At 43.8% G+C, this 10,830-nt stretch overlaps 3 protein-coding genes and 1 long non-coding RNA gene across 4 annotated transcripts in view; 1 reads left to right on the forward strand and 3 right to left on the reverse strand.

Annotated features, from left to right (window-relative positions):
* The window catches only part of tns1b (tensin 1b), a 95,618-nt gene extending 93,911 nt beyond the window's left edge, over positions 1-1,707 (reverse strand). Inside the window, exon 1 of the mRNA XM_029851163.1 lies at positions 1,324-1,707. Within this exon, the coding sequence (XP_029707023.1) occupies positions 1,324-1,419 (96 nt within the window). The 5' untranslated portion in view covers positions 1,420-1,707. The remainder of the gene's footprint in view (positions 1-1,323) is intronic.
* A 93-nt stretch (positions 1,708-1,800) lies between these two features.
* LOC105417607 (uncharacterized) lies at positions 1,801-3,626 on the forward strand. The gene is made up of 3 exons (XR_965197.2): positions 1,801-2,055; positions 2,344-3,400; positions 3,499-3,626. It is a non-coding gene; the product is annotated as an uncharacterized lncRNA (long non-coding RNA).
* cyp27a1.1 (cytochrome P450, family 27, subfamily A, polypeptide 1.1) lies at positions 3,176-6,951 on the reverse strand. The gene is made up of 9 exons (XM_003962128.3): positions 6,706-6,951; positions 5,319-5,500; positions 4,905-5,104; positions 4,625-4,822; positions 4,269-4,432; positions 4,008-4,174; positions 3,803-3,884; positions 3,490-3,690; positions 3,176-3,331 (listed from the first exon to the last, which is right to left on the reverse strand). The coding sequence occupies exons 1-9, from the start codon at positions 6,913-6,915 to the stop codon at positions 3,200-3,202; spliced, it is 1,536 nt and encodes a 511-aa protein (XP_003962177.2). The 5' UTR covers positions 6,916-6,951; the 3' UTR covers positions 3,176-3,199.
* Positions 6,952-8,151: 1,200 nt separating this feature from the next.
* On the reverse strand, positions 8,152-10,830 carry bcs1l (BC1 (ubiquinol-cytochrome c reductase) synthesis-like). Its single transcript, XM_003962129.3, has 7 exons — positions 10,135-10,830; positions 9,920-10,059; positions 9,617-9,811; positions 9,113-9,176; positions 8,728-8,900; positions 8,512-8,629; positions 8,152-8,439 (listed from the first exon to the last, which is right to left on the reverse strand). The coding sequence occupies exons 1-7, from the start codon at positions 10,452-10,454 to the stop codon at positions 8,187-8,189; spliced, it is 1,263 nt and encodes a 420-aa protein (XP_003962178.1). The 5' UTR covers positions 10,455-10,830; the 3' UTR covers positions 8,152-8,186.

A 10,830-nucleotide genomic window follows, 5' to 3' on the forward strand; every position in this document is an offset into this window, starting at 1 on the left:
GGGTTTGACATTTCCAGATTTGCCCTTGGCACTACTAGTGAACCTTATTCATGCACAGGAGCACTTTTTGAATGTTTCATGCCAAAAGGCAGATTAGTGTGTGTGGGGACACCGATGGTCTGGTCTAAAACAAAAGCATGGCTTAAAGACTGCCACTGAAGCTCCATTACAGATGCTTCATCTTAGAAAGATTACAAACACTTTCTAATTCCACTATTCCATTCCATTTTGTTGCCTTAACAACAAAGCTGTTCACACATGTAAAAATTTATTTTAAAATTTCAACAGTATAAAAGCTCTCAACTGTCCGAGCCATTATTTGTAATGTTTGTCGATATTGAAGTCTAATTTCTGTTTGATTGGCAACAGAAAACAATGTGCATATGCATTAACTGACGTGCAGCCCTGTGGTGGATATTAGCCTGGCTGCAACACAAGATTGTCAAATTACCACCTAACTTTTAAGCATAAGAAGTCACACTATGATATATTTATGATTGGTCTCCATCAAAGAAATATTTCCTCAGCTGCACCAAGAACCTTTGTCCTCTAAAGCTGCAGGATGGACCCGAGGAGAGTGTTCTGCAACTGGACATCCAGATCCAAACTGCAGCTCAGATGGTGAAGAATAGGCAGGAGAACGTCTATAGACTGTTACCAAACAGTAGAATACACTCAATCCTGAAACAACAGAAGACGAACAAGAAGAACAAGACGAATAATCCTTACCCAGACAAATGGTGCACAAAGTTGGAAATGAAAGCCTCTAAAATGTTAAAGATGACTGATCTGGACAGAAGCAACAGTAAGAACAGACTGGTTACAGTGGAAAAGACAGGAGAAATGAGTTGGTATGAGTAAATGGACAGGTTAAAATGGGATAGAAGTACTGAATGTAACAGTTATAGCAGGACATAGAAACTGGTTATAATTGGATATTCCATGGCGATAGACACGCAAAACCTCATAATATTTCAAAAGAGTGAATGATTAAGGCTGTATGTGAGTAAAGTTCTACTTGAACGTGTGAAATTGGTTAAAAATCTTTAAATTGGGGAGGTAAATCTTCAAGAGCTTTGCCAACTCTTATAAGGGAAACACACCTCCGCACAATAATTAATTAATTAATAATAAGTACAATAATTAAAGCTACACCCCTTCCTGACTGTATTGGAATCAAGGCTCAGACAACCTTATCTTTATCCATGGTTAACATAAAGACACTGCATCTGATGAAGAATTCAGCACACAGATGCAAACAAACGAGCCCAGACTGCGAACGCGCAAGCCTCAAGTGGACCGACGTCAGCCATAACTTCTTACCTTTGTCAGGTTCCCCTTTGTCTTTTCTTCGACCTCATTTTGGTACATTTGCAAAAAGTCCTCTTCACAGCAGATGAAGCTCACCGTGCATCCCATCCGAGCGAGGCCAGGCCAGGGCGCATACGTCCCGCTCCAAACCCATCCAAAAAGCTCCCTGCGCCGCTCGCTTCTCTCCGCGCTCGCTCCTCTTCCTCAGCAGCGCAGATCTGACGGCTTAATTCCGCTCACATGGGCGACAAATGTGCGGTCTGACATCGCCGCGACGTCAGACCCACACGAAGAACGAGGTTTGGCGCTTCGCTCCGGTGCTCCCCCGACTCGCTGCTGCAGCCAGACTGAGGTGAGGCGACTTCCCCCCGCGGAGGAGCCGCAGGTAACGCGCTGCTCTGACAACTACCGAATGTACATTTACATGTTTGAAAATACATCGGTGAAAGTGAACTAAAGGACACGGTCTGAGTGAAAAAATATCAGATTTTTATTTGCGGCAATAACTTTTAAATTGACCAGGTGCGCAAGTAAACGGCGTTTACGCGGAAGTCACGTGACCCAATTACCACCCGACTTGACTACAAAAGTCAGAAAGGTGGACTTACAGGTGAAAGGAAGCAGGCCGGTTCAAGATGCTTCAGGTCTTAACCTTGAGTGGTGCACCTGAGAGTACAGGTGACTTTATGAAGGTTTGCACCTGTCCGAATCTAACAATGTCGCTGACAACCCCGATCACCAAAGGTTTGTAGTTTTCATGATTTAGAGTATGATGCATCCAAAATGAATAGCACAACACAATCACGTGAGATCTGGTCCGAGCAGACGCTCTTTAGATTAATTACTCTGCTTTTTAATTGACTCCTGGCTTTATTAGGCAAAATATGAAGTGCACATCTGTAATCTCCCTGTATGCACCTTCCCAGCTGAGGACAAGTGTCAAGCATGTTCTTGATGTTCACAGGTCACCTCTGCATTGCCTGGTGCTCAGATTCTCCCTGTGTTGCTAATTCGATTTTCTTTCATGCTCAGGTTGGACGTTTGTGTCCCTAACCTGGCTTCCAGGTACCAGATCAGCCCTCCCGTGACTCCACAGCTGACTCTAAAAACTATTTTAAAGAAAGGACGCCAAGAACATTAGATTTACAGAAGTTTGGGCCAAAGTTGCGACCACAGGAATGCCGACGCGAACACAATCTAACAGATGGAATCTAGAAACTGATCCAGAGAAGCAGCTGGCAGCAGATATGAAGGAATGAATCAGCTTTCACAAGCCCCAGAGTCAGTGTCAGCTTTAACTGCTGGCTCTGCCAATGAGTGACTGACTGGAACCTGGAAGACAAACATGACCTGGTGAAAACACATTTGAACGGTAGAAGCCGAAAGTAAAATGTTTCGAAACGGATGCAATAACGTTAAGATTTATTGTTGTTGAAAAGTCTCTGTCCAATTCTTAATTAATTTTCATTAATTTTCATGCATGATGATGTGTCTTTCTGACCTAAAAGTCGGTGTCCAACAGTTGACCAAACGACCTGCTGGAATCTGCCCTCATGTGGTTTTGCTGCCCCCTGCTGGATATTTTTCAGTGTGTTGGTCGAATTACGTCTTTTTCAGGAATATTGATTTTTAATCTTACCAATTTTACTTTTAAAATCGGGGTAAAATCTAGTTTAGTATTTGAAGAGCACTTGAAGAATTATTTTCCAAACTTTGTACATGAGAGACAACGTCGGGTCCACTTTTTTACAAGGACCACTTTTTTTTATCATTTTTGATTGTCATTGCTAATTATTCTGCACAATCCCATAGTCAAACTTTTGTTTTTGGCCTCACAGAATAAAAATTTCTATCTGGCAACAACATTTGTGATGAAAGCCGTCCAAAATCACGCAGCGTGTCCACTTCCTCTGTCCAAGAAGCGGAGGCTCACTGGTTTATCTGGGATCAGAACAGTGCGGCAGACGCTTTTCAGCTCCCCCATTTTTGGATCTGGTTTGATCTCAAAGTGCCTCATTAGCTGAAAAAAAGGAAAAATATTCTTTGAAGGCCCTCTATGATAATCACGACGATGATGCACCAACAGCAGGTTAGTTAAAGTTAACCGATATCACATGTTGGCTCAGCTCTTATCGGGGTGAATTATTGTTGATGCTAGTTTGTCCACGTGTCACTTACATGACACAGAAACGAATACATCTCCAGCTCTGCAATCCTGCGGCCGACACAGCCTCGGACTCCAAATCCAAACGCGATGGCGCCGAAGGCGTTGGGCCTGTTGTGGCTGTCCTGTAGCCACCTTTCAGGCATAAAGGTGGCCGGTTCAGGGAACGTGTCCTCATCGCGGCCGATGGCATAGTGAGAAAAATTGAAAGCAGTCTGGAAGAAAGGAAAAAACTATAATAATAAAATGCTTTAATCTGGATGATTCGAATATAGTTGTGCCAATTCAAAAGTTAATACAAGACAAAAATGAATAAATCAGACTCACATTCTTTGAAAACTGATATCCACCAATCATAACATCTTTATCTGCCAGGATTCGTCCATTCATAGGAATCACTGGAAACATCCTGCATCATATGTAAAGGAAAACAGGACAAAGACACGACAACTCTGTTTCTCCCCACTGGTGCAGGTATGTTTGTGTGTTTGTAGGATGTTTACTGGCTTTTTGTGCTGAGCTGTAACCTCACCTCAGCGATTCCTTGACAACAGCCCGTAGATACGGCATTCGGGTCACCTCCTCAGCAGAAGGCGCCCTGTCTGCTGGTACTGATGTGGACACTTCTTTGAAAAGTATTTCCTGGCATTGAGGATATTTGGACAGCAAGTGCAGAGTCCATGTGAGGGTATTGGAAGTCTGGGGGGAGGGATAAATTCAGTAAACAGGCAACAAAAACATGGTGGCACATCGGATTGGATCTGAATGCAAAACTATTTCAGTGAGCATTTACCGTGTCCACTCCAGCAAGTAAAAGCTCTGAGACGCTGCCGTACACGTCCTTGATGCTCATCTGAGTGTTGGACAGGAGGTATGTCAGATACTCTCCCTCCACGTTCTGGTTGTTGTCCAGATGCTGTTGGATGAACTCCATCTTCCTGTCAATCAACCTGGTAGCTGAAATCAGTGCAGCAATAAAAACCGGTTGACTTGGACACATCGTCTCGATTAGAAACCCTTATGTTGTGTGAGAGGCTGTCTAGCTAGCATGCTAATTTCTTCTCCCCAGAATTAAAACTTCTCTTGAGCGTTGGACATATATAAAACACAACATTAAAAAAAGGGACTAGGAATAACAATAATACCCACCAAAGCTGAAGATACCATCCCAGCCTGCTACGTAGCGCCTCCAGTAGGGGAGCACACCCCGACTCCACTTGGGCATCAGGAAAACTTGAAAGTTGTTGGAGAACATCTGGGATATCGCATTGATGAAGTCCTGGGTGCCCGTCGGGATTTCCTCTTCCAGACACCCAAGCCTGGTCTCAAAGAGTATGGAGGCAATAGCTGAAAGGCAAATGTTAGGATTAAATAATAAACCAGTAAAACATCTAATTTTCCCAGTGGCTAACAAAGAAAGTCAGCGTACCTTCAAGGGAAAAGTGATAGAGCTCGTTGTTCAGGTCGGTCACCACATCTCCAGTGGGGCTGCGCTGACGGAGGAAGTAGATTCTCCTGATGAAGTCCGTGACGACCTCGCCGATGGTGTCGCCGTACTGGAGAGCATCCTTTGGGCGCAGCATCCGTTTGTTTAAAACCGCCCTCAGGTTGTACCATCGCTCATCCTTCCTGGGGGACGATATGATGATATTAAACCTGCTCCACTCTTAATAGGGGCTTAATCCACATGCAGCAACCTTGTGGTTGGAAATGAGCAAGAAAGATAAATGGCTGTAGGGAATAGTGGAAGACAAGGAAACAGTTCATGATTTTTGGCCAAAGGATTCCACTGGCAGCACCATAAGGCGACACAGTTTACCATCTACACCAGTGAACGTCTTACTCAGTGAAAGGCCCGTAGCCGTATCCTCTGAGGTCGCGATACTCTTTCCAAATTGACATGTCGCCTCTGTTTGGGAACTTGTCATCATTTCTCAAAACCTCCTCCAGGAGCTTTGCGGTGCTCACAGACACTGCATTCATTCCATTCCTGTAGATGGGCCCGTATCGCCCTTTCTCCAGGATCTGACGAGAGAGGCAGGTGAGCATAAACACCAGAGAAGCTGAAACTCCCACTGACAACATCGTCCCAGTACAAATCATGTTCTAATAAACACAGCGGAGACAACTTCTTTCTTGTTTCCTGTTAAGGCCGATGACACCGTTATCCTCTTCAGCAACCAAAGCAACATCCTATCAAAGATTCTATATCAGGGGTCACCAACACAGCGCCTGTGGGCACCAAGTTGCCCGCAATGACCACATGAGTCGCCCGCAAGCCTGTTCTAAAAATAGCAAAACTCGCAAGTGAGGTGCGTCTAAGAACATTTTTTCTACTGCTATTTTTTAAAATCACACCTGCATTTAGATAGATTTCAAAATTACAATGTCTTAAAAATAAATAAAAATATAAATAAAATGAAGGTGAACTCTGGCCTAGTTCAAAGGTCAGTATTGTGCGCATGAAATAACCTTTGAGCTTGTGGAGAATAAACTAGCGGGCAGTGAAGATGGTGGATGGAGTGCAATTTTCTACAGCAAAAACATGGCAAAAAGAAGACAGTAAATTTATCATTTTCAAAGTGAATGGGAGGAAGAGTATTTTTTTACCACTGTGAAAGGAAGGTGTGTGTGTTGCATTTGTGGGGCGACTGTGATGACGGCGAAGCAGCACAATGTGGAGCGACGCTTCACTACGCGTCATGAAAGCTACAATGCTAATGCTAACGACCCACTGGGAAGCATTCTACAGTCAGAGGAGGCCCAGGAGCTAAAAAGTGTGTTTATAAAATGGAACCGATTTTGAGCAGAATTGCAGTCGATTTGTTCAGTTAAGATTTATTCAATATGAAAGTTATTTTTTTTTAAATGTTGCATAACTTTTTAAAACATGGTTCAACATAGTTTATGAATTAAAATGGTTTAGTTTCTTATGGTTGAAAGGGTCTGGTGAAAACTCGACATTTTTTTTCTGCTCAAATGTGGAAGTGATCATCTGAACAATTGCTGAGATTAATAATAATAAAGTGTTGAATATTGATCTTTTCTGTGACCCACTCTAAGTTATTGATACACACACACACACACAATTTGTTATTTTAGAGGAGTGTGTCACACGACTCGGTACCCATGACGTAGCTCTTGGTTTCAAAAAGGTTGGTGACCCCTGTTCTATATCATAAAGAAAGCAACACTTATACTTTCAGAATTTTTGGAGGGAAACCGCCTACCTGTAGTTCATGCATGTGACTGTGGAAGCCCTGAAACGTTAATCTGTACAGCAGCTCCCAGAGGCTGACGCGTGGAAGGTCCTCCACCGTCCGTGGTTTGAAGCGGAGATTGGGGGGAGACGCTGGGACTGTGGAGACCCTCCCTGCGCCCCCGGAGCAGGAGCGAGCCCAGGCCAGAGGCCGCAGCAGCCAGCTTCCTTTCTTCCACATGAGTTTACACAGAGGCAGGCAGACATGGAGTGGGAATGCACAGAAATGTTGAGGAATCAGCACTATAGGGAGGAGCATTGTTTTCCAGGAATTAACCCCTCCATCATGACTCGCTCACATCCAGGACAGGGCAGCAACCCAGCAGCTGCACCTTAATAATATTTTTGCACTAAAACATGATGATGATATTCACACGGCCTGATCAGTTTGAGGAGTTTTCACATCACTATAGTCAAGACATCAGCCCCCCCCCCCCCCCCTTCCTGGAAACATCTGTGGAATGTTTATGTCGGGTCACATGGACAATAAAGTTATTAGGACCACGTAGCTGTGTGCTCCATCGAATCTCTGTGAGCTCCACTGTGACCAGTTCCTGGAACATTTTTCTCTCCTAGAGAGAGAGATTGTGAAGCGGGTGGGACTCGTGTGAGGAAGAGACTGAACATTGTGTACGGTGCATTTACTCAAATCCACAGACTCCAACAATGGTATGTCTGATGGCGGATGAGATTAGCATAACAACTGGAGACATCGTTTCTAGGGGTTCTTGAGAAAGCTGTCGCTGTACGACCACGTGAGGCCTCAGGTCAAACCACCTGTCTGAAGCCTTCAGTCAGGGTTCAGGCCTGCAGACCCTACTGAGCAGGGTCACTAATGACCTGTTGATGGCACCAGTCGCTAGCTCAGCCTCTGATCTTTCTGCTGCCTTTGATACCATCAACCACCACACCATCGGGCTTCGGTACTGCTCTTCATTGGGTTTGGTCTGACCTCTCTGAAGGGACTGAATACGTTTCCGTCAGAGGAGTGAAAGCTAAGTGTCAGCTGTCGCCTGTGGAGTTCCTCAGGGATCAGTCCGTGGACCCATTTGCTTCCACCTACATATGCTGCCCCTTGGCCAAGTCAACAGCTGTTGAATTTCCTTCAACTCCTACGGTGATCACAACCAACAACCAAAACCTTCAAACCGCATCTTTGAAATTCTCTTCCAGACCATCAAAGGGCCCCACAGAAACTTTAAAAAAAGATTATTTCCATTTCATACTTTTTACAACCACGATTGCTTTTATGTTTAATGGCTGATTATTTAGTATGTTGAGCTTTTTAAATGTAAAGTGCACTAAAATAAAATATTTTATTATAAAACTACAGAATCTTTAAGTAGGTCTATTGCTAGTAACTAATAAACAGCATCGCTACTGCTGGGATTACACCAAAAACATCAACAAGAAATCTTCCTGGTGATTCTCTTTATTCAGTCCAGCTGGTCCTCATTGTTTAATCTGGGCAACATTGTCTATAGATCCCGCAGGGTCCATTTTGTGCAGCAGGAAGTGTCCTTGCACCTGGGCGGCGCTGATCTCCGCGTGGGCAGCCAGTGCACGTTCTGCAAACCGCTCTCCTTCAGACGCTGCTTCGTCTGGGTAGAACCTCTGGAACATCTGCTGGAGCTGCCATTCTGTGCAGTAACCAATGTACTGCTTCATATCAACACGGCCTGGTCGGATCAACGCAGGGTCTAATCTGGAGATACAAACTGGGAGGTAATATCACTAATTACTTCAGATTCCGTACAAAAGTGATCCAGGTTTCCACCTGTCAATGAAGTTGGTTGTCATAAAAACTATTCTGGCTTCGGATGAAGCCACTCCATCCAGAGAATTAAGCAGGCCACTGAATGTCAGCCGTCCCATTCCCTGGTAGGCCAGAGGGTCTGGAGACGAGGCAAAAAGCATTTTAATTAGTGAAGCAGAAGAGGATATTATTGATCCTGCCACAAAACTCCTCAATTGCTCTTTCCCTGCTACTCACTCTCTGTGGGCAGCAGGTCTCTGCTGACAAACGCTGCGTCTACATCCTCCAACAGGATGATGCTTTGCTGCGGCGCTACGCTGAGAAGATGGTTCAGACGATCGTCTGAAAGGGAGCGGTCACTCAGACTCATCAGACAGATGCTGTAGCCCAGCTCACCTGCCAGTGCAGTGCTGAAAAAGGTATTGTTTATTATTTATTAAAAGCAAGAACCATCAAATAAAGTCACAGAAATGTAGTAAACTAATGCAACTACACAGAAGGTTATGCTGTTGCGCTTAATTGTGTTGTATACAGTATCTGGGTAAAGGTAATAAGTTGCATGATAGTGCTTGGTCATACAAATGTAAAGGAAAATAAAAATCATAATCTACAGCACACTCACATAAAGCTGCTTTTGCCACATCCTGGGGGACCGTGGAGCAAATATCCTCTCCTGTATGGAATGCCTGCAGTAAAATTAAGTCAAGAACCATTATTCCCTATTGCACAATAAGAAATATTAGCATTAGTATTACGAACATCCCTCTTATGATGCATTATTGACTTCTACATAAGGCACAGTGAGTGCATATGCAACACTTTTCTTTGGTTTATTTTTGTTTCAGACAGTAGCTGAAATACCGTTTGCATCCACAGGAGGGCAGCACGGGCGTCTGATTTATAGATTGGATAGGATATTTTTTTAAAAAAAAACAGATTTCCTCTTTCAATTTATTTTAAAGGAAATAAACACTTAAAAGTTAAGTTTTGTACCATGTTCTGAGACTAAAATTGTTTTGCGGATTTTGTTTTATTTCTCATTTTACATTAACTATCCTTTAAAGTCCTTGACTAACAAACTTGTATTGGAATGAATAGAAATAAGTCTAACACATGAATATTCTACCTCTGTCCGTGTACCATTTTGGGTTTCCAATGAAGTCCTTCACATCATCTACAATCTTTTCCCCCACACCTGCCTCCAGAACCACAGAGCTTAGGGGTCTGCGTCGTCGGGGAAAGCCAAAGGGGCGCCACTCTGCTCCCATAGCTGAATACATTACAGTTCGTCCCTCTTCCTGCTTAAGAGCCAGTTCTCGTGCTGAAAGAAATTTGGCAAAAGAATTAAATAAATAGGTGTAGTACCAGTGACGCAGCTGTAAAATCTAATGTGTGTCAAATATGTTTTGCAGGGTGTATAAAAATGTACCTTCTTGTAAGATATTAAAGAAAATCTGTCTGTCCCTGCCCAAAGCAGTGAAGGTCACAGACTCCCATGGGGTTCCAGTGTGGAGATCCACCATCTGCTTCTCTCTGGTCCGTTCTACCCTGATCCACTTCCTTCCATACCTGCAACCAGGAGGACAAGTATTTAGTCCAATTATAGTGAGATCACACTGTGAAAAATATTTGAATTCTGCTGACCAAATGATGTGGTTTCCAGGGCTTGGGTGGAAGTCAAACTGTGTGTGAACGCGTCCACTCTCATGAGCCAGGTAAGAGGTCTCAACACTCAGGTGCTGAGTGTGTCTGGCATGCTTGGTGATCCAGCTCAAGAGCCAGTGGTAGCTCTTATCCCTGCTGGGGACTTCCAGAGTTATCATGTAGTGCCGGCGAAAGAAGACCATTCCCACCTGAGCACCTTTCCTGGCCACTGCCAATGCGGTCCCAACACCGACTAAACCAAATCCAGCCCCAAAGTAAGGGTTGTCCTTCAAGCCGTCCAGAAAGTCTGACAGAGGCATGTTAATATTGTGCGAAGACCTGTGAAATCCAGAGGAACAGTTGTTCTAAAACAAACAAATCCGTGTTATAATCCAGAGGGGAAATCGAAAATATCCGTTAATGGAGGAAAAAATAACCGCTGCCAGATTTGAGATCTCATAATTGTCTGTCTCCCATGTTACAGCAATAAATTAGCTTTCGCTCTTACAAATAACATACAAAATTAGTACTGCTTTGCTCCGGTTATAATCCATATCTTGAAAACTACTATTTTGTCCGATGTGAATATCGGCAAACACTTTAAAATATCTTCCAGCCTTCCGTGTGTGCAATATTAATATTGCTCATCCGACCTTTACAACACTTCCTGTGTCTCACAAATACAATTCCGTGTAA

The sequence above is a fragment of the Takifugu rubripes genome, chromosome 1, assembly GCF_901000725.2.
Source record: "Takifugu rubripes chromosome 1, fTakRub1.2, whole genome shotgun sequence".
NCBI lineage: Eukaryota > Metazoa > Chordata > Actinopteri > Tetraodontiformes > Tetraodontidae > Takifugu > Takifugu rubripes.

Coding starts and splice junctions, on each gene's coding strand:
- bcs1l (XM_003962129.3), bottom strand. CDS start 10,454: ATGCCTCTGTCAGACTTTCTGGACGGCTTGAAGGACAACCCTTACTTT. Junction 9,812..9,919: donor CTTTAATATCTTACAAGAAG/GTACATTTTTAT, acceptor AATTTCTTTCAG/CACGAGAACTGGCTCTTAAG. Junction 8,630..8,727: donor AGACCTGCTGCCCACAGAGA/GTGAGTAGCAGG, acceptor CCTCGTCTCCAG/ACCCTCTGGCCTACCAGGGA.
- cyp27a1.1 (XM_003962128.3), bottom strand. CDS start 6,915: ATGTGGAAGAAAGGAAGCTGGCTGCTGCGGCCTCTGGCCTGGGCTCGC. Junction 4,433..4,624: donor GGATGGTATCTTCAGCTTTG/GTGGGTATTATT, acceptor CACTGATTTCAG/CTACCAGGTTGATTGACAGG. Junction 3,332..3,489: donor TGTATTCGTTTCTGTGTCAT/GTAAGTGACACG, acceptor CCTTTTTTTCAG/CTAATGAGGCACTTTGAGAT.